General features: G+C 36.2%; 1 protein-coding gene across 1 annotated transcript in view; it reads right to left on the minus strand.

Moving 5' to 3' along the window:
* Positions 1–24,631, minus strand: part of LOC108973882 — a 174,436-nt gene that overhangs the window by 89,002 nt on the left and 60,803 nt on the right. The window contains exon 4 of the mRNA XM_018941388.1: positions 18,180–21,546. Coding sequence (XP_018796933.1) covers positions 18,180–20,541 — 2,362 coding nt within the window. The 5' untranslated portion in view covers positions 20,542–21,546. The remainder of the gene's footprint in view (positions 1–18,179; positions 21,547–24,631) is intronic.

Here is a 24,631-nt window from a genome sequence, read left to right on the forward strand (position 1 = left end):
ATAAAAAAATAGAGATTAATAAAAGATTAAAATCTAAAAACAGAGCTACTCGCTTAAATGTTTTCTATAGCATATAAAAAAAAAATTGGCAGCTTGAAAATTGAAGAAAGCTACCCTACTTCCCAAAATAGCCACATATAACCAGCTGAAAGATAGAAAATTTGCCACAATTTCACATTTGATCGATGAGACAATGTTCGACGACGGTTGCAAGTGCCAAACAAATTTCATAATACAATGCAAACAATGCAACAAAGAGTGCAATGCTACTTTGTACTTGCCAATGGCACGCCAGTGCGTATGCGTAACCAAAACAAATGATGTGTTGCACAACTGCAAGCTGCACCATCCACTTACGAACTTTTCCCGTCACTTACAACAATAGCAATGATTGAATGCTTGCAGCATTTTGCGTCACAATTGTTGCTTTTTTTCTTCTTTTACATTTTCTTATTATTGTTGTAGTTATACTTATTATTGTTTTAGTTGTTTTTATTATTGTTCGGCACTCAGACCGTCGGTAGGACAAAGTTGTGCAGCCTGCTTGTGCCAACTTAAATATTTTGTTTTAATGGCGAGCAGCACGTCGACTGAGGGCTGTTGCAAAAGTTTCAACTTTCACCCGCTCAAGCAAACATACTTGTATGTAGGTGAGTAGCAGCAGTGTAATCACTCAATGCCCAAGTCAGTCAGTCAGTGACAAACACAGCGACAAATAGACAATGCGTGTAGGCACTAACTACTATAGTAAGCAATAAACTTTGCTGTTGACATTTACTCAGCACAAAAGTTGGCAATGTTGCTGTGCAACTTTTTACCGGCGCTGTCTTATATATTTAACATTTTTTTCTCAAATCTGCAATTTACTTATTACACTTGCTGTTCTGCTGTGTGTTTCTCTTTGGAGCCATTGATGTTGCTACATTTTATACACTTTTAATTTTTTATTTGATTTTTTCGGTTCAAAATTCTTACCCTCCATTTTGTCATCGAAAAAGTTATAAACCGTTTGGAATTGCTTTGAAAAATTACCAAAGTTTATTCGCACAAAGCGTGCGCCTGGTAAAGTCAAGTGCTGTTGAGGCACGTAGAAATTTTCATGCATTGCGCACATACGCACATACACGCCAACATATGAAAACACCCACACGGCCAAGTGCCTAAACGTTTTATGCACTCATTGTTAAGCTTAAGTATCAAAGTATCAAAGAACTTTGAGTAATCACTTTTAAAATGTATTCTCGTTTACTTTTAGCCATTCGATTGTTATTTTGTTCGAAAGTTTTTACATGCAAAAGAGTTTATGCAACATGTTGCTAAGCCAGTTTGGCATAAAAATGTGTCCCCACATTTCACTATTTTGTGGTGCTGTATTAAAACGTTACTGGATACCCTTCACAAAAAATAAATTACGAACGGCATTTTATTCCTTCAGTTTGTACGGAAGCTATATGCTATAGTGGTCCGATCTGAACAGTTTGTTTAGAAATTATGGCTTGGACATCGAATTTCGTGAAGATATTAAGTCACATAAAAAAAGTAGTTCATACAAGGACTTGAGTTTGATCGTTCAGTTTATATTACAGTTATATGCTATAGTAGTCCGATCAGCATCTTGGGGATAAAAGGTCGTGTACAAAATTTTTGCTCAATAGCTCAAAAAGTGCACAGAAAAGTAATACATGTATATTCCAGCAACATGTTGCAATGTTAATTAAATTGTGAATTATATGGACATACCTCAAAATTTTTTAATTATTATCACACATTAAATAGCTTAGATTCTATTTAATATGTAAAAAACATTGAGTGTGTTTCGCAATACTCTTACTGTGTGTTGTATGTGTAAGCAACATGTTGATTTGTTAATTAAACAAAACTTATATTTTATTAAAACTAATTAAAGTTTAAATTAACATATACTCAAACTTATTTAAGGCCTAAATTCACAGGTACTCAATCCTTAAATTACAATATACTATTTGGTATCTCTGGTTGTTCTGTATTTCTTAGCAACAAGTTGCTTAGTTATTTAAGCAATTTGATGCACATATTTTTAATAATTCCTAGTCCCTTTGTGAACGAATTTGTTTCCATCTTATAGTAGTTTTTAAACATATATACTTGTGTACTTGTATGTTTAACATCAAATTTGGTGTGCGTAAGTCTGCGAAACATGTTGCTAAGTTAATTAAACAATTTAATAAGTATTTTTATTTATTATTGAAACTTAATTTAATATTTTAAATTAGTTTTTACTGAATATATAAAAAAAATTCTCAGTTTTCATTTCATTCAACATGTTGCTAAGCCGCCAGCGCAATCAAACGAGATTTATCTTACTAATTAGTTTTTGCAAGTTGTTATATTTTAAGTACAAAAAATTAAATTAACTTTCTTCGCAACTTTTTTTTAGTTACAAGAGCCCAGCAACATGTTTGCTAAGCGTAAAATAACTTAAATGGCAACATGTTGCGCTACATATTGGAACGTATTTTTTACGTTTTCGGAAAAACTTAATCAACCCGTTCCATATTAGTAGAAACAGAATATAAATCCTTCGGCAATATGTTGCAAATAGATGTCGCTTGTTGGTAAACATTTTATTGGTAGTATTTTCTTATGTTGTTGCAAATCTAAGAAAATCTAAATTTTAGTCTGCATACTACGTCTCTTTTAACTAAAGGTTAGCAAATATTCAATACTTCAGACACATGCTGCTTGCGACAAAAATGTTACTGTCAGATTTGGTGTACTTTTAGACATTTTACAGACGATGTTTCTATACATTGGGGCAATTCTAAGTAGTCGTTTTCATCTATCCACGTTTCTTCTATCTAAATGATAGCAAATATTGGCATCTGTGGCAACATGTTGCTAGCGACAAAAATGTAGCTAACATGTTGCTGAAGCTATTTTACGATACAAAAGTTTTTGCAGAGTAATAAAACCTAAATTTTCGACACCTAACCTCACCCTGTTGCAACATGTTGCTAGCGACAAAAATGTAGCTAACATGTTGCTGAAGCTATTTTACGATACAAAAGTTTTTGCAAAGTAATAAAACCTAAATTTTCGACACCTAACCTCACCCATATACACAATAGCCACACTACCAATTGCAACCCTGACTTCAGCTACATAAAATAATATGCTGTAGCTTAAGAGTCTTAAAGTAACAAGACATTAATATAAGCAAGTAAAATCTATAAAGTGTGTAAATGCATTTTCGTCTTTTCCATTTGTATAGCGAATAGTATTGAACGAAAATGTGAAAATGTAGTCATACGAAACCACTTACTCACCCACACATATAAATCTGAATACAAAAGAGTTTCGTAAATGTGTCGGTGTGTTGCCTTGAATATCGATTAGTTGAAACGGCAACACGCTGCACTAGTTTAATGGCACAATTGCAGGCAATGAACTGAAAAATGATGTAAGCATATTGAAATTGTATTGCTTGCATGCGCATGAAATGGGCCAAAAAATGGGGGGAGGATTGCGAAGGCGGACACGGAGTGGCGTGCCAAGCAATAAAGGGTGCGCTTCAATGGTTAAGTACGCGCAGAGTTGTAAGCTAGCAACGCCGCCAGCTGCCACAATGTGTTGCATATGCGATTTTAAATAGCACATTGCAAGGATATGTGTGTGAGAGTATGCCAATGTGTATATGTGAAGGAATGTCGTAAGGCATGCACGCATTTTATTACAAGTGCAAGCATTCAGGCGTTGAATATGTGCTAAAAAAAAATACGCTAAGATATAGTATACATGTGTGCAGGGATATGTGTGTCTGTGCGCAAGGATAACTGCTACAATGACAAAGTGGCAAACGCGCTGGCTAGGTGTTAATACAGCCATTTCGCTGCGAGCATATAAATTGCAAGGATTTAAATGATACTCTCCCTGCAGCAATGGTACAGAGCATATGGTTGCAAAATGGCACGTATAAAAGAAAGCTTAGCAGCGTCTATGGCGCGTAATTAATGGAGACCCTGCGAATTTTTTCTGCTTCTGCTGCTATTATCTGTTTGTAGATACGGAGTAAGCAAGAGAACAAGATTTTTCTACTGAAATGGGCATTGATGCGTCCTTCTGCCGCTTAATTTAACTGCTATAATGTTTATACCCAGCTAGTACGATCCTTCAAATAGGCAACGATTTGTCATAAGCATTCAAATTAACAAAAATTAATAATAAAAATGTATTGCCTACATTTAGGCGATCTTAAAATAGCCTTAATCAATAACCGCGAGGACGAAAAGTTTAACTGGCGGAACATCACCGCTAAATAAGTAGTTGCATGAAATTGTCTTATAATATACAGTATCTTACGTTTTAGAAGCATTGAAGATGAAAATGAAAAGATACATTCGAAGAACATTCTAACTGAGATCTTTAAACCAGTCTTCACAGTAGTCACAGTAAAATGTGGACTAAAAGTTCAAAAATTTAGCGCTTTGAATGGCTTGGCCAAATCGCATGAAAAAATAGTGACAGTTTTGAGTGTATTATCTGCATTCGACAGACTGTACCGAAGTACAGAAACTCAGAAACGAGATGAAGAGAAAATTCGAAGCAGTAGCAAGCCGATTTCTACAGTTACCTACTTTGAAGGCAAACTTCTTCCCTCTTTAAAGTTAACTACTTCCCAAAAGTGAATAAGATCCTCTTTTGAGTAATTGAAAAAAAAAAGAAAGGATCATTCGCGATTTGAATGACACGCCACTTTTGGCAATCATAACTTAGAAGTCGTGGATATTTTCGCCTATCTTGGAACCAGCTTGTACTACAACAAAAACATCAGCTCTGAAAATCAAATTAAAATCACTCTTGCCAACAGGAACTACGTTGGAATTAGCAGGTAAGTGAAAAGTCTCAAGGCACAAAAGCCATACTCTTTGGACTGGGTAGGCAATTGAAAAATAAAGTCCTCTCACGACTAGCCAAAACCAAATTCTACAAGTCCCTACACCTACTATATGGTGCGGAAGCATGGGCCCTTGGAATAACTAATAAGTTCAACAAATCTAGAGACAGTGGAAACGCTGCCTAGCCTATCTTCTCTGGATGGATGTGAATACTACAGCTTTGAAAGTATTCGATCAGTACACGGAGAAAAGGTAGATCTCAAATCTGAAGTTCGATCTTCGATGTCTGAAGACAATCATCGAAAAACAAATACGTTTGAACAACTCATGAAATTAGAACCAAATGAGCTTTGTGGTCTCTGCAGATTTCGTAAATCCAGTAATACCCAACTGACTCAATTGTCAATTGTTGGAGAGCGACATGTTCCAGTGAAATTCAGCCGAACTTGCAATGCTWATTTGTCTTTGTAAGACTCAACCAAACCGATAAGATCAAACTGTTCTCCTTGAATGACTCAACTTATATTTAGAGACGCAACTAAATTTGAGAAACTTAACTAAACATCAAACACAAATGTTGCTGGATGGGGGGACTTAAAAATCGAAAAAAATATTGCATTAATAGACAAATGAACCTACGAACCCGCGCTGTTTTGAGGAGTCACTGATATAACAAATGAAAAAAGGAGCTTATTTGCTATTGCACGAACCAAGTTCTTTCTTTCCAGAAATATAAACTCTCATCAAATTTGCGTTACTTCAAGCTTTCCATAGCGCCTACGCTAATAATATTTTTACAAGCGAGAAATCTGCTCGTAAAAATCTGTAAATATGCGCCACAGTTTAGCTACTTCGTTAACGCGTTCTTAATAGTGCACGTTCAATAAGCTTCCATTTTTTTGTACCTTTGGTCAAAGCTGCTGCTAGCCATCAAATTAGCACGTAGTAGTTAGTAAATGCGCAGTTATAATCAAAGGGAATTGGAAATGGAAGCGAAAGCAAAGCGCTGGCGTAAGAAAATCTCATCAAAACGTGTCAGGGATTACAGGCAACGCCAACGGGAAAACTATTTGTTTAGCGAGCAATTGGATATGCCAAGCCATAAATATCTATTTTTGTAGGCATGCGCTGCATGTAAGCGGACAACTAAGGACCTTATCAACGGGTTGCAAATGATGCACCACCAATGGCCAATGTTGCAAGGTCGCTGCAAAGCGCAGATACGCCTATTTGTATGTGACTATGTTAAACTTTGCCGTTGGGACTAAGGCAAGACACAACAATTTATAAATGCGGAGGTGAGCGCACAGCAAGCGGGCTTTGATTATTTTTTTATAGCAACCTACGCGCGCATTTATACATATGTATGTGTATGTGTGACTGTCGTCGGTGTGTGTGTTTATGTCTTATGAGATTGCTTTCGAAATATATAAGCACAGTTCTCAAGTATAAAATCATTATTTCTTTCATTTTTTTCCACTTTATGGCGCATACACATGTTGTGGTGTAATTTCAGCGTGACATATACATATATGTCACGCATTATATATATACAAGTGTATATAGCGTCTTTGTAAGTAAAAGTTGCACTTCCTTTACTTCCATACACCAACTGCACATTAAATAATTTATGTGCCTCTTAGGATAAATCGCTGTAGTGGGTGAATGAAAAAGGAAAATTTTGCACTCGCCATAACAATGAAACTATTACGAGCGCGCGCGCATGCACATACAAACACACACGCAAATATGCCGCCACGTACAAAGTATGCGCATAGATTTATAGGAAAAAAGTTTAGCGTATTATACGCCAACACCGTGTATCCTTGAGTGCGCGTGCCTTTGTATGCATGTAGTTATGTGCTGTGTGTACTTGACAGAGACGCTTATCAGTATCTGCGCAACTTCACGCTCTAGGGCATTATCTATGTGCCACACACACACACACACACATATATACATATATATAAAAAAATATCCAATGTGCGCGAATGCAAATCCTTAATGGAAATTTACGACATGGAAACGTGGCTAACTAAATATTACATACATATTAGCTTACAGTTGGCATATGTTTATGCACGCAAACATATGTAAGCTAAATCTCATACGTGATTTATGACTGGGAATGGTAAAACATGTATTAAAAAATATGTTTCATGCTAAAATCGCATTTCGCTACATTTATTTAGGTACTCAAATAGAAAACGACAAAAATTTATCTGAACATAAACATACTTATATGTATAAGTCTGTATGTAGTTGCTGGAAATCATTGAAACTTTATATACGAATACAGTTGACATTGAGTTCACTACATGCCAAATTTCAGTGTAAACGCAGCAACAAATGTCCTTTTTTAATAAATTATACAATTATGTACCAAAGTAACTCAAACTTTGCGCATGAAGCTAATTGACAATTAACTTGGTGTATAACAAGTTTGATTGAACTCTCGGGTATACAACGGTTTGTACACGAAAATAATTCTTTCATAAAAAAAACATAATTTGCTGAAAAATGTTTTAAACATCCATTTTACAAGATAGCATATGATGTAAAAAGTTCAAATGTAAACTTTGTACATATGTACTTATATATAAGGCTATATAAAAGCTGGAAATCATTGAAACTTTATATACGAATACAATTGACATTGAGCTCACTACATGCCAAGTTTCAATTTAATCAGCGCAATATTATAGCTGGAGTATGAATGTCCTTTTTTTAATAAATTCAGCAATTACGTACCAAAATCACACAAATTTTGCGCATAAATGTAATTGACAATTTGCTCAGTGTATACCAAAGTTGAATGAGCTGACAGCTGTATTAGGCATTGTACACAGATGTCCTTTTTTAACAAAAAATCAATATATTGCTTAAAAGTACTGTGTGCTGTGTGTGCCGTGTAAAATGATGGAATTTAAATTTTAAAACAAATGTATGTTATAGCGGTATGTGTATATGAAATATTTTTAAATAATAAAAATATGCAAAAATCGTTAAGCATCTGCTCTACGAACGCAGTTGAGTAAACTACACGCTTGCCTAGTTTAAATACATTCCGAGCATTATTACAACTATCACACAAATGTCTTTTTTTATTATTATCATCAGTGCGTACACTTTGAAAAGCCAGTTTAGTTTGTGCAACACTTTTTTCAGTTGCACAAACTTTTTAGACGTATTGTGTGTTGTACAAATTCGCTGAATTTCTACGATTAATTATAGCAAGTCGTTTTTTGTGCGAACTTTGATTAACATCATTAACTAATGAATGAGTTTTGCTATGATTAACAGCCATACATCATTATGGCAGCGATATTCTGTTTGGCTAAATTAGTTATTTTTAACTGCGAGACAACATACATCTATGCTTTTTGATGTTTGAATTTAGCTCACAAAGTATGTATTAAAATAAAGTAAGTATGTATTAAAATAAATAAATAAATAAAATAAATCTTTTTTTGAGCATATACGGGGTTGCAAATGTTACATATACACTACATAAATATGCAGTTGAGTTGAATAAATGTTTGTTAAATTTTTTATTATGAACGTGATTTAATTACAGCCGTTAGCACGCCAAATTTTAAAAATTTCACTCTAATATTGCGTATTGCGCACGAATGTCCTTTTTTGTAACATGCATAACTACTGTTAACAGTTAGAGCTTTCTGAAACATTTTTTTTTTCGTTGCTGGCAAGATTTTGCGTAAATAATTTTTTAAAAACTCTGCAATGCCTATGAAATTGTTCACTCAAATTTGTTGTATGAACGTAGACAAATACCGACTATCTAGATAACACAATTTTATTTTATTCTGCGAAATATTTCGACTCCTGTCCAAGTATCCTTTTTTTATTTTTTTCCGAACAATACAAAAATACACAAACCACCCATTGTATTTTATCGAAATGAAGCCTACGAGTGCAACTCAGCGATCTCTAAGCGCAAACCAGCTTTCATGGCGCGGCTACCTATGCTCTGCATTGTGTTGCTATATCCTTTTTTCAAATGCGTACAAACTTTGCTAAAATCAACATAAAATGCTGTTGTTTACGCAGGAAACAGAACTTTTCTGCTATAACAATGTAAAAAGTTAAATTTGCTGCAGTTGCAGCAAGTAAAAAAAAGGTTTATTTCACTACAACTGCGCTGGCATAATGAAGGCAGTAAAACTCTAACTGCGTACACGTAAATTTACAGCGTAGTAGAATCATTGCTGTGGTTTTTTCGCAAGTCAGATTTTTTATGATTTCCTGCTTTTTATGTTTAGTACACCAAGCTAGCTTGGTGCTGCATATAAGCAAACTAGATTTTTTAATTAAACGCAGTTTTTTAGTAGCAATCAATTTCAAACTCGGTATAAGGTCGTAGAAAGCTTATGTGTAAACGCATAAAAAAATTTCAGCTAGCTCGAAGCAATATTGCTATTAAGCTGCTAATATCCTTTTTTGCGAAATAATGAAAAATTATGTTTGCTTTGCTAACACAACAGAAATTTACGAGTTTTTGCTTCAAATATATAATTTAAATATTAAAGGATATTCCAGCAAGTACTTCACAAATCGTTAATCCTTTAAAATCAACAGCTTTGCTCAGTGCCAGTGACATTGTAAGGAGTAATTAGTTAGGAAACACCGTGAGGTATCGACCTGCTAGCCACAGCTGGCAATATTCACTCCAAGTCAGTGCATTGGTAATGAGAGTTTAACACAATTTGGCGCTAAATCATAATACTATCATTAGCTTCGGAAAGTTATAATCCTATTACAACTTTTACAAAAGCAATTCAGACTTAAATTAACGAAGCATTTGCATATAAATGCTACAACATTTTCATATACATATAATAACGGAGAGTAATGGCATACAAAATGTCAAATCAGTCAAACAAATTTAATTCGAAATATGCACACAAAAGAAAATTGATTGCCATTAATATAAACTCTCACAGAAAATGTCAAGTTACCCAACACACAATTTTCGTGGATTTATGAAAAATTCAGAAACGAACTAAGAGCGATAGAGGAAAGAAGACAAGGAGTGAAAATGGCGAAAAGAGAAAGAAAGAGAACGACTATTTATAAAAAATAAACGCGAGAGAGAGATAAGATATTGCTTGAACAAAGTGTAAGAAACAGAGAGACAAAAGAACGTACTCGTTCTCTCAGAATAGAGAAGAATACAAGGTCTCGAAAAATAACTATTAGTCAAAGTTCAAGCCTCTCAATTCGAAACTTTTTTATATAATACTATAAAATTTATCAAGAAGAATCATACTGCACTGAATCTACAATAATTTAAATCTAAAAAGAAATTCTGAATTTTATTAGACAACCCATAAACGAGAGAGTGTGAGATCTCAATATTATATATTGGTAAACTAATCTGCATACAATTTTGAGTAACTAAAACCATTGCTATATGCTTTAGGGATCTGGACCAGAAATCGCCTCTGAAGCTGAATTTTTGCGCAACTTGTAGAGAGCTATTGTAAGAAATATACACATGGCGGTTTCGCTTACCGTTTTTTGAAATATATAGTAGAGCTAATATGATCACAGAGTTAGCCATTTGATTTGATCTTAACTCCAAATGACTGCACCAAAAACTTTTCTTAGTCATATTATAAAAAGCAAATCCAAAAAGAGAGTATTGGCTTTTCAAATGCTCCTCAAAATATACTCGTATAAGTAAAAACAACTAAACAGAGAACCCGTTGGCCTCATTATCAGACTTAGCGGTAAAGAATTTTTACCGTTGTCATTTCAGCCCCAAACGTCTTTAAATGCTTTCTTCACAGCCATGACGTAACTAAGTTTAGTCAGCATTTAAAAAACCCAGAAAATGCGAATGAAGTGTACACGTACAGCTGACAAAAGTTGCTGTGTCCATCTTACAAACACTGATACCAAACAGAAAGATTCATCTTACTAGCGGCTGATAGCTCTCAACTTCGCTTCAGTTAGCTTTTAAAGTTCACCCTTCAGAGCTATGGCTCGACAAAGTTTAGTCAGCGTTAGAAAATACCAAATAAACAGCTGAGAAGAGACACTGTGACCATTCGTCAAAGACTGAAAATCTACTGCAAAATGTTTTGATCATGGTTCGAGTTTAAATTTGAAAATTTATAGATAAAACGGAAGCTTTACACACGAGATTTTTGTACCTTCAGAATCTGATCACAAGTATATCATCATTTATGATAACTCTCCATTTCCCAAACTGAGACATGTTCGATGCTTGGAGAACGCCAGGAATCGTATGTGGATCAATCAGACTCATTTGTTATTAACTGATGTCGCTGAGTTTTTCTAACTCATTCGTTGCTCAAAAAGATTTGTCTAAGGAGTTGTGTTTTTCAAATATTGGGGTTCGATCCTATTGCCTAAGAATCTGAGGAATGTCGAAGGAGATTTTGCAGCTGATGTTCGTGGTAAACTTTCGAATATCATAATTAAAAGTGGACTCATAGATCTGATAAGAGTACTAGATACTAAGATGGCTGTCGTTCATTTGACGAGAGATTTTCTCATGTGGAGAGAACATCTAAGATAAAATTATCAAATCAGTACGAGTATAAATCCATTAAATTTATATAAGAAAAACTAGTTCTAGAGACTGGGCTTTGACTTTGATTAGCTTCAAGTATTACGAGTATTATCTAAGGTTCTGAGAACTGCTTTAGGAGATTTTAAAACTAATGTTCGTGATAAATTTCCAGTAAAACTTTCGAATATCATAATTGAAAGTGTACTCATAGATTTGATAAGACTACTAGATATTCTAGATGGATGAAGTTCAATTGAAGAGCGATTTTCTCAAGTAGATAGAGAGCGTTGAGACAATATTACCAGAGGTCACTTAATTTTTTTTTTTCTATAATATAAAAAGACCCTCAACGAAGTCATTGGGGTAGTCTGCATTGCTGTTCGTTGTACGCATATAGTATGAGCGAGTGGTGTAGAAAGGATTAAGTGAGTGGGTATTGCGAATAACACAATCTGACAGCAGTCGGGTGGACAACGGAGGTAGCTAAGTGAGTATGACATGCAGCCGCAAGCAGTAATAAAAATAAATAAATATGCATAGAGAAACGGATAAAAATAAATAAAGTCATATTATATTAAAAAAGGATATGTAGCAGGACGGTTGCGATGCAGTCGAATGATAATATAGCTGGCAACAAAACGAAACGATACGAAATGAAAAGGGACGAACGCAAAAAAAAATTATTGTAGAAGAATGTTACAAATGGAAAATATAATAGCAACAGCAATAAAGCCAGCGCTATAAGTAGACAGGCTTGTGGTTTGACCTGTTTCTGTCAGAACGTTAAATAAAAGCACAGTAGAATGGTATGAAATGAAAACGCAAAAGTGGATGTGAAAAATCATATTACAACGACACACAATTGAATAGAGGGTAAAGGGATAAAGTCAGTACGTCAGTTCAGCAGGAAAAAAAATTATTTGCGAATGCCAACAAACAAAAGCTGGCAGCAAGGATATATGCGTGTGTATGCAAAAAAAAAAAAGTTTTAAATAATAATAATAAAAAAAATTAAAAATAATAAAAAAAAAAATAAAATAAAATAGCACAAAATAAAATGTCAATAATAAGAAAATAAATTAGAAAAATGGGAATGATAAGAATGGAAAAATACAAAGTAGCAAGCTATAACTGCAGCCAAGTGGACAGGTGAGGCTACATGCTTGCTGGCTTACAGTGCTATTTACAGCATTAACGCTGATAAAACACATCCAGGTATAAATAAATAAACATACAACCAAGAAATAAATGTAAATGTAAGCAATATATGATGTTCCGGCAAGGTGCATGTAAAGCAGTACTAAATTTGCATGTACTAATACATAAGCAAACACATTTGAGGCCACACAGCATATATAAATTTTAAGGGTGACTTCAAATGTATATGTGCTTGCTGTCTCATAAATAACCATGATATGTCTGCACACGAAAGCAATTCATTTAATGACAAGTGCTGTAGATATTTGCCTCACAGCTGGATGTGAGCGCAAAGTAAAGCTGACTGTCAAAAATTGATCAAAAGCTTAAGGTCAATAGTGTTCGTATGCGACAAGGTAGTGTGTCATAGATAAAAGCAAGTATGCAGAAGACAAGGTAAGCCGAGCACTTAATTGAAAATGCTATATAAATATAAACATATGTATGTATATATGTATATATATGTATATAGCAAGGTAACCAAGTGCATGCATATGTATATGACATATCTACATCAACCGCAGCCGTCAAGTGGCAGTGCTTTGGAGATGAAATTTTGTTTGTATTGTTGGTTTAATCGCAATTAATTTGAACTGATTTGCATGATTAACCAACTCGTATATTGCAGTAAGCAATGCTTCTAATTTTAGCTAACAAATATTGAAGTGCTACAAAGTATACTCAGTATAGTTATCAAACTTTGGTTACGAACATCAAAGACACGCTTCTTTATGCATACAAATTTTCGTGTGTATAGCTTACAACTTGAAGCAGCTGCTCGAATGTCCTTTTTTTGGAAGTGAAGAAAATCTAATTAAATGTGGGCCATATTAATTTAAATCAAGTGTAATTAGTGAAACTAATATATGTACATTTTATATACACAAATTTTGGACCTTAAACTTATGATTTATGTAATATCTCTCCCAATATGAATGTAAGCTTGTATTCACTCAACACCTGCAAAACTTCCTTGAAATTTGCGACCTAAAACAATGAGTCTACGAATGTCCTTTTTTTTTAGAAAACAAGAAATAAGCTGCATTTTCATTAATAAAGTTAGATATATGTGTAATAACGGTAATTAACGATTTTGCCAACATAAATGCGCACATTTATATTATTTATTGGCAATGAATACAAATATTTTGAACTGCAACTATATGAACGTGAAATATTTTGTGGTGCTTGGCAACAACCATTTTCAAAGACAATATGAAACTACGTTATGAAGTTGTAGTTTTCTCATATTGGTGTGCTGCAAACTGGACTGCAAACTGCACTGCAATATAAATATCAAACTTTGGTTACGAACGTCAATGACACACTACTTTATGTATAGAAAATTTCGTGAGCATAGCTTACTTTTTGCAACGGCTGCCTGAATGTCCTTTTTTTTTTGATTAGTGAAAAAGTATAATTTTGTATGTTAATTCATATAATAAATACCTTAGGCAGTTAATCTAAAAATTAACTTTAATTAGATATAGCATTTTTATACATGTTTGGAAATAATTATTTCATACATGACAGCTACATATGTACGTATGAACAACTTAATTTTCAAAGCATCATTTATTTGATCACATTTCACTTTTCATATTAATGAAGCTTCATCGAAGAGAGAGCACCTGCTGATATGCCACGGCAACTACAGCTGTTCGGAACAATTTTGCACACTTAAATATTTACATATACATATATTTGTAACATTTGTACGTATATACAGTTGAACTTCTCTAGCTCCAATTACCATAATCCACAAAGAAGCTTCGAGTTTGAGAGACTTCGTTAGGGAAGAAAATTTGTAGGAAATTTCATTACTATTGCCAATTCAACAGTTCAAGTTATGGAAGCTCAACTGTATTTATATATACATATAATATATTTTCCTAACAAGCTTTTTTCATATATTCCTTACAAGTGAATTCATTTACTGCCATCACTCAATTGAACTACAACGGCTTCATTTGCCAACGAGTGTTGCTAAAAGTAAGCGTTTTTTACATTTTTTTTCCTGTTTTTGTTGCACCGTGCTGTGATTCGCTTTGTTCCATTATGTTAGCATATTTTGTATGGGGTGTAATAAAACAAGGCGCACAAAGGCAAACGAAAGGAACAGCAAGCAAACGTAGAAATCAAGAGTAAACTGAAAGCAAGGATATGTGCACAACTTTGTTATTATAATACAAAGCGTTTGTATTTTTGCCAGCTGCTTGTTGGCATACGATGGTGCTAATGTACTTATATTATGTGCTTACATAAACACGCATCAATTATTGTGCTCTTATACATACAAATATGTATATGTATATAGTTTCAGCACTCATTAATAATATTTGTGTTAAAGCATGGAAGAAAACATATATCGACAAGTTGAAGTAATGAACAATATAATGGATGATTTTTGCGTTGCTCTAAGTATGTTCATTTCACTTTAAAAAAAAAGAACATTCGTGTGGAGCTGTTAAAGGGCAAGTGATTTATATGAAAATTGGCACACGATTAATGCATTAATAGCTACATTCCTTTAGTAAAGTAGAATGCGATAGTGATAATCAGTCAAAAGTTGTGATATTTATGCTTGATAAAAGCCTTCTTTTTACATTTTATATAGTTTTAATGATTTTTATTTCATTTTGATATTTAAAGCATTAAATTGTAAACTTGTAAAAAAAAGGACATTCGAGTGATTTACTAAGAAATCATGCAATTTGCATATTATAAAACATATAATTAGTAGAACGATAGTTACCTTCATTTTTAAAAATATAATTAAACCACATTTTTTTTTATCGATTTCCTTTCTAAATCTGATATATTATCCACAAATTTTAATTAATTGAGCTTTATGAATATAAAAATTGTGATCCACAAGAAAAGGACATGCGTGGTGTGACAGAAATATTAAAGCCAGTTATTTCAAACTTTGTACGAACATTATACATTAAATGTCACGTTCATTTACCAAGCATAAGTTGGAAAACTCATTTACTTAAAAGTATTGAATGTCAAACAGTATTGCCTGCTTAAATTATTTATTTTATTTACAAATTTAAATTTTTATAGCAAAATTAGCGCAAAAATTATGATCCACAGGAAAAGGACATTCACGGTCTGTCGATAAAATTAAAGCCAGTTATTTCAAACTTTTTACGAACATTACACATTAAATGCCACGTTCATTTACCAAGTATGAGCTTGAAAGCCTAAGCCATTCGGACGTTATAAACTTTTTTCGAATTCCTTAGAACTATTTACCGTCAACCAAAGGCGAATTTCACACATTCCTCGTTTACGCTTGACTTTCGTAATTTAATTACATAATGCATTTGACAGTTTAACTACAAAGCAGAATGAGCAGAAAGCGGTATACATATATGCTAAAGTGAAGTAATAGATAGAAACCAAATATGGCAAATACGTAGATATGTATATACTACTAAAATTAAAGATCAGAGTTAAACACAGCGGAAAAGGAGCAAGAAAAAAACGCTTTGTGACACATAACGGATGTCGTGAATATTTCAACTATGTAACAACAAAGGACAATGAAAGCGAAAAGGATTTGAAACAAAGCCAATGGATGCTTTTAGCGGGAGTACAGAGTAGTTGTTGTGAAAACAGCAGCGACGAAAAACTTTTGTAGATTTTTCTTTTAGATAAAGAATGCAGCTATTGCACTTTTAGGAAGGAAGTGGGCGTGCTTGGGGAAAAAGTAACGAAATTAAATTGTGAACAAGTAATGCGAGAAAAATGTTGAAGTCAAATTAACGTAGCAGTAAGCATGGAAGAAAGAAATCACTGCAATCGAGTAAAATGTGAATGCTACGGCAACTGTAAAAAATTGAAAGTCATTAAAAGGGCAAGCAAAAAGTATGAAAGCGTGGAGAAAATAGCTAGCATTTAGTAGTTTTGAACAGCTGTGAGGGAAATTACAAATATTATACTTAAGTGGACAATTGTGGATATAGCAACGAAGGATAATGTCTCCGATTGCAGTAATTTACAATGAGAGGAACATTTTATATTCTCACTTAAGCAGACAATAGCGATGCGCTTGACCTACTTCTGCTGCTAAATGCATGTGAAATAGCCGGAGAAAATTCAAGAAGATTACAAGTACGCAAGATGATTAAGTAGACATTTTACACATGTAGTCTACAGGAACTTTCTCATTATACGAACGTCAAATACAAAGTGCACTGCTCTCATAAAATCTTACAGAGATTGGTTGATATTTTAGGTGGCTACCTTAATGTCCTTTTTTAGTTAATACAAAAATGTTTAAAAATAAAAGCGACTTTGTTGAGAATTAGAGAAAAAATAGTTTTAAATTACAACAAAATTAGTTGAGTTAGTCACGAATTCTATAAAACAAAAAATTTAAAAAAAATGTGTACAAAATTATGTGTTGTACAATTTTTGTTTCGTTTGCTACACATTAAATAACACATAATCTGCTAAATAGAACTATTATTCACGCACACATCATTGAAAATTACTTTCACGTTGATTGGTCACAAAAAATATATTAAAAAAAAAAAAAAATAAAGGATGTTCCCACAACTTGGGCAACATGCACGTTTTTCAGCTGAAACGATGGCGATAAACTTGACCACAGCAACGCTACGCCCGCACACCAATTTGCAACAATATGATGCGGTACGTAGAATGTGGCGAGCATGAATGCTGCAGGCATGAAGCTATTAAACTTCACAGGTGCTTTATATGCTATTAACTCATAGTTATGAGTCTATTGTATGTACATTTATATGTGTTTACCCAATGACAGTTTTCGCGTTAAGCCATGACATTTTACGTTTTTATGCAAATTTGTGTAGTTTTTATGTGCTGCAATATATTGAGTTGAAACTCATTATACGAATGTACATTGCTAGCAGCTAAGCCGTATATAAAGCGCACTTGCAGTGCACACTTATAGCAGGCACGTTACGAATATCCTTTTTCTCAGGCGCAACGGAAAAAAGCATAAAATGATAAATATCCATGCGTACTGTATACATGTAGAATTGCTTTAAGCTGAAACATATTACATGAACGCCAACAGACTTTGACTTTGCTTTGAGCGCTTTTATTTAAAATCAGTGTATATACTTTTTCACAATTGAGATGGCAGATTCGAAAAAGCATTAAAATTAAGAAAAATATGAACATTTCCACATTTTGTATATTTGTTTAACTAGGTATTATGTACAGTTTGTTTTACGTAAATGCTTGTAATCACCGCATGCCCCAACCTATCAAGTGAAAAATCGTTATACGAACGTAGACTGCTTACAGCAATGCTACCAGCGAATTTCAGCCAAATTAGTGGCGTATAGCAAAAACCTCGCATATATCCTTTTTTCAGTTAGGGTATAAAAATTAAAAAAATCATATAGCGGTTTGAGGAACGAATGAAAAAGTAAATAGTAAAGATGTTGTAATGAAAATTGAAAATATCGTTTACGGCCTTACTGTGAAGAGTTTTTATGAGTGAAAATAATTTTGCCAATACTAAAAAATATTTATTTGGTACTCACATAGCCAATTCATGCGCTCGGTGTACTCCACTTTACGTTTCAGATCTTTGACCAGCGCGCGAAAATCCTCGTCGTTGAAATGACACTGTATGATTGTATTGTTTAGCTGCACAATGTTGTATTCATTGTTGCCATTGCTGCCCGGGCCGCCAGCGGTGGGTTGTTGTTGCTGTTGTGATTGTGCTTGTGGTAATGTAGGGTGAGTTGCAGCCACTTGCGGCTGCTTTGCGGTCGGTGAAGGTGTCAACGCAGCAGGCGACACCAGATTGCCATTATTTGCAGCATCCACTTGACCGCCTAAACTTAATTTGCGCATAACATCAGCATTTCCGCCGCCACCAACACCGCCAGCATGCGCCGTCGGTGCACCTTCCACATTGCTGCATGACTTGCTCAATATTATAGTCGAACGATTGGCTATGGAATTGGCGGCCAACAAGTGTTCACCAGCACCGCCGCAACTGCCGCGATGATAAGGAAATTTACCACCACCAATAGTGTAGTTGTTGTTCTTTAGCGTGACTTGCAATTGATTGCTCAACAACTGCTGTTGCAATAATTGCTGACTACTGGGATGCGTTGAGCAATCGCTAGCGCGCCGCCGTCGATCCATACAGCCGCCACCAATGCTGAATGGCTGTAGGAAAGCATTGCTATAGCTACGCTGCTGCTGATGCGTTTGCGGTGACTTTTGTTTGGCTTGACTAGATGCAGTGGCAGCGATGTTCACCGACACGCCAGCGGTGACGCTGCTCTGTTGCTGTGTCGCGGACGCACTTGCTGTTGTTACGCCGCTATTATCGGCATCGATTTCGCTACTATTATATAAGTTATTGGCATTGCGTAAATTCGTTTGCTGCTCGATATCGACGGCATCGGCGCGCAGTAGCTGTTGTCCGACGTTGCTGTCCGTCCCCACAGCGCTGCCGCCGCTCATAATGACTAATTGTTGTGGCTGCGGCGCGGACTGTTGCTTGCAGTTGGCTGCAATTTTGCCGTTACCACGCCGGCTGCCGTGTCGACTCTGCTGTCGCCGGCGTATTACAGTAATGCGATGCTGTCGCTGCTCATAGAATTGCACCAAGAGCTCCTCAAGCACAGCAAGAGAGTTTGGCGCCGTGAGGCTTTCGTCGCCGCCTGTTACCAGCACAGATGACTTACGGCGCACCGTACCCGCAGTAAATGTGGCAGATGTCTCCTCCTCGTCGTCGTCTTCCAGAGAGCTGTGCGCAGTTTCGTCTTCTGCACGCGGCGCTTGCGTTTCCGGCACGCACGCGCCGACGTCTGCTTGTGCACTTCCGCGCGCGCTTTCAGGCGTCGTACTCCGTTGGCTGGGCAAAACAGTTGCTGGCACTGTATGCGTTGTGTGCGCTGCGGCCGCTATTGCCGCTCCCGCGCTTTGGTACGCCGTCGTTGCGTGCTTTGTGCGATAACCTGATGCTGCCGCAGCGCCTTTACGATCCGTATCAGGTATAGAGTGACGCAGCAATATATCTTGTAGTTGTTTGCGCTGTTTTGCCGGACTGTATGGATTTATCAATTTGAAATCACCATAGATTTTAGACAAAAATCGCACGCGCGACGCAATATAACCGATTTTACGTAGCACGCGTACATCAGCGCTAATGCTGCTGCGATGTTTGTGTTTGTGCCGTCGACTGCTACTGCCGCCGCTAACACCAGTAGCGTTGCTCAGTCCGCTTACAGCGCTGCCGCGTCGACTATCGGCGTCAAGCCCCGGCGCACTATGACACTCACCGGGCGCGTGCTCGCGTCGCAAGTTGGCGCGTCGTTTCGCCGCGTTATATAAGAGGTGCGCGGGAAATGCCGGACGCGCACGAAATGTATACACTTCACTGTTTTCGTCGCTGTCGTCACTGCCGCTGCATGATGTATTCGCGCCCGAGGAGGATGTTGACGAAACCGAACAATCTGAGGCGCAGCTGAGCTGATAATACTCCGCCTCCAAATGTTCGGCCGCGAGGCTAAGTGTGATGGGCGTGTTGCTGTTACTGCTTAGACTGTTGTGTGTCGTGCTGGCTGCAGCTGATGCTGTGTTTATGCTGGTGGCTTCACCGCACGTCGTGCGCTCACTTACCGCTGCTGCTGTTTGGTCGTCGACTGATTTGGACGCATGACCTTTAAGTAACGCGTTACGCTCAGCGTCACTTGGCTGCGCGCTCGCTGTGTACACGGCGCTTGCTGCTGTTGTTGTTGCGGTGCTTGTTGTTGCTACAACCGTATTTTTATCGGTTGCTGGTGCTGGCGCTATTGTCGTTGTTGTGTTTATTGCTGTTTCTGCTGGCGTTGCTTTTGGCGGTGTTGGCTGCGGACTGCTGCGGCAGCTGCTGTCCTTGTACATTTATAAGCCAAAAAGCCACAAGATCGTTCGCGCAATTAAATGTGTGTGTATATGGATGAGTGAGCTTGAGCTGTTGGTATGTTGGTGCGTAAATTAGTGCGGTAGAGCTAAACAGCGCTGTTGTGCGTGATTGTTCAATGTGTTAGAGCGCGCGCGCACGCGTTGCCGTAATGGTAGCTGCGAGCACGAGGTAAGTGAAACTAACGGTTTACCGGCGACGTAACTATAAATTTATATTTTTTTAATTAATAGTTTCAAGTTCGCTTTACTAACTATCACTTTTGCGTTTTTTTTTTGGTTCACTTCTATTTGTTTTCTTTTTCACTCGCCTTTTCGCACCGATTATTTGCCGTCTCACTAAATTTTCGCTAAGCTTTTAACACTTACTTTGCCTTTGGCACACTCACACATCTGTAACGCGCTCAAATTTCCGTACATAGGCACGCGCTACCTGCACTTCGTGTACTTAGCCGCGCATTTATGCAATTATCCTTGTGTATCCTTTGTGCGCTTGCCTTACAATTGTGCGCTTGAATGACAATGCCAACTCACAGCTGTGGCATATAGCATGTAAATGCAAATTTTATAGCCACATTTAAGTTTCAAAATCACACACACACGCGCACACTTCCTTGATTTGTCTGCCTTTCAGCTTGATATTCTCTTTTTTCATAATTTTCATTCAATTTCTCTTGAACGCAATGAAATGGCTATGTTTCGCGGCATTTCCATTTCGCCTTTACATATTGCCGTCGTCTCCAGTCGAATTTATTACACCTCATACGTACGTGTGTTTGTGTGGGCTACTCATATCCTTGCCGCTGGTAATTTCGTTTATGCGCTCGACTTCCGTCTTGCTCGTCGTGTGGTTTATGTTAATATTGTAAGCTTCGTCCACGCCATGTCACGCCTCAACGTGGAGAGGTCAGTGTTTAGCGTTAGTTCTCAAATTCAAACACTTCAACGCAAACAAGTATTTCGTCCTTCGTAGACGCGCTGTGAAATCTGTAAGTGTAAAAACGTGTTGTATAAATAATTATTGCTCGAAATTACTACTTCTACTACTCTCTAAAAGTTATATTGTAGAAATTGTTTGTATATAAATTTTCTATTTCATTTCTAGCGAGAAAAATGTACATGACATTATGCAGATTTTTATATTCCTACCCTTGGAGAATATATTTGCATAAATTTGAAATTATCCAGCAAGCACCAAATCGCTTGACAGCACTCATACATAAAAATAATAAAAAGTAGTTGACAATGATGTCCCTAGTGTCGACAGAAGTACCGCAAAGACGGACGGGTAGCATGTAAGATGGTGGCGAGGAGAATAAAGGATAAAAAATTTTTTTTTTGCAACACTGTTGAACCCGCCCTCTATGTGTGGCACGTCTGGCATGTAACCGGAAATTATTAGTAAGAGAACAGGTCTGCACGAAAATTACCCACTCGAGGTTTTCTTAACAAATTTATATTTAAAGACTTCTTTCAAACCAAAGATCAAAAATATTTACATTAGCCATGTAATTTTTTTCGTAGCGAAGTTTCACACTAAAGACCCAAAAATATTTACATTAGCCATGACATATACCAAAACATCCACAGTAATTTTTGGAGGCTAGATTTGGAGAATAGAATTATATTTAAAGACTTGACAACGGCAAAAAAAAGTGTTTGTTTAAGCCAATTTTCAAACCAAAGACCCAAAAATATTTACATTAGCCATGACATAAACCAAAACACTCCAGCTCTGAAAGTATTCTCACGCAATACCCGCCGGGGGAAACAGAGGAAGAGGCAGACCTCCACTCCGTTGGAAGGACCAGTTGGAGAAGGACCTGACTTAGCTTGGCATTTCCAATTAGCGCCAGTTGCGCTCGCCTGGCGCGCTGTTGGTAACTCGGCTATAATCGCAGAAGCGGTGTCTATGCCTCTTTACAAAGAAGATTTGAAAGATGATAAATTTAGTTACTATTGGAAAGATCACAATATAGATGATGGATCAGTAGGCACTTACGATTTGCTCCAATGAGGTAAAGTACAATTACTACACTACTTCGCAATTAATACTAACAGAATACCATATTTACATAGGTTAGGAGTACCAGGATACATAACAGCTATAAGATGAATACAAGCATTGAACGGATTTTTTTTTATTTACTAGTTGGTAAGGGCCTCAGGCAGTTAAAACGATAACAAGTTAGAATTTTATTTATAAATATTTATAGAAAATGCCAAGAATTCGTTTTATTTCGAGTGTTTATCGAAGTAAGAACTTTGAAAATTCGCGAGAATAAAAAATGTGATAAGAAATAATGTGCTCAATCTACTTCAACTGCATACAAGATACATATATAAGTATTGATGAACAGCAAGTAAGCGCTCAAGTATAGAGTTCTTTTACAAACTATAACAAAGTTGCGAAGTAGTCTAACATATGCTTATACATATACATATGTATGTATTAACTTGCCAGCACACGCCTACTTGAAAACTTCTGATAGCTCAATTGCTCTAACATTATTGTTGTTATTGTTGTGTGCGGTTGCTTGTCATGGTTGATCGGCACTAGAAATTTCGTATGGTTGCATGCGGAAAACCACAAGTGCAAACCATTCAGGCGCACGACGGCAGGGTGCAACAACAACAAATCAACTGGCAGCAACAGTACAACAGAAACAATAAATGACGAAAGACAACAACAACAACAATAAGAATAGTAAAAAGTTAAATAACAACTACAATTAAAACTGAAACAACAACAATCCAAACTAAAACAATAAAAAAACAAAATAATAACAACAACAACGGCAAATGGTACCCCTAACAATGAAAATATAACAGCAAATATAGCGACAGCAACAACAACAACAACATCTATAAAACAGCAGTGATAGGCAAAAAAAAAAAGAGTGCCAAACAAAAGCAACAACAATCCACAAAAGTCAACAACCAAATAGCAACTGATAAGAATGTGTATGAAGGATATTTTCACAAAATCGAAACAACAGGAGGTCCTGGTAACAGCAGCAATAGAAATAACCACATAACGTGTACATGTCAGCAGCATAAATGTGTTAGTCGTTGAAAAGGCGCATAGACGTAAATTCACAGAGCGACCAACGCATAAACAAACACATACATGCATACAAATATATTCACACACACACACATACAAAAAAATACATTCATACAAATATATATCAGAATGGGTCAGCTTGTATTAGGGAGGCATAGCAACCAGGCGAGTAATACAAAGTTAGATGCTAGCGGCCACGCAAGAGTGGCAGTGAAGACGGGAGAGGGTGAAAAAATGAATGATAAAATATGTGAGTGTGAGAGTTTGGGTGTTGATGTCTACATTTCGTAAGTTAGGCCATCAAATGAAATGAATAGAAGCAAAATCAAAACAACAAGAACAACGAAAATAACAACTGCCAAATTCAACTAGCAAACTTGGAATAACTAAATGTGGACCTTGTAAGATATTTAAGACACACGCACACACAAAACAGCATGCTCAAGCACAAACACACTCACATTCACGCTCAAACAACACACACACACACGCTGAAGAGAACTACATGCAAGCGGTTTGGCCGAACAACACTGCAGATCGTAATGTAATGGCTTGTGCAGATAAGCAGTTGACAATGGCAGTGCGGTTTTGTTGTTGTTCTATACTTGCTGAAGCAAAAATCGCAAAAGCAATAGAAGATGTCGTGATTTTTATCCACAGCTGGTAACGTTTGGTAATGGAAATTGTGTAGCTGATTGTAGATAGGAAAATTTTCGATATTCGTGGCGTCATGCTGCTGTTACTGTTGCTAAGCTCAAACAAGGATAACGTAAACGATGCAGCGGCTGTGGTAGAGTGGATAATGTCAGGAATAATTGTGTGATCAAAGATTGTGTTAACTATTTTAGGGTATATTTAGGGTAAGGACCGCCTTTGTGGAATTATGGAACTCCTGATTTAAGGTGGAAAAAAACATTGGTTAGATTGATTATTATATAAAAAATGTGTTGCCACAAACAATTAATATTAAAAAATAAATAAATAAAAATAATCAGAATAAACTCT

This window comes from Bactrocera latifrons, unplaced genomic scaffold (genome assembly GCF_001853355.1).
Source record: "Bactrocera latifrons isolate USDA-ARS-PBARC rearing strain unplaced genomic scaffold, ASM185335v1 scaffold_51, whole genome shotgun sequence".
In the NCBI taxonomy this organism is placed as follows: domain Eukaryota; kingdom Metazoa; phylum Arthropoda; class Insecta; order Diptera; family Tephritidae; genus Bactrocera; species Bactrocera latifrons.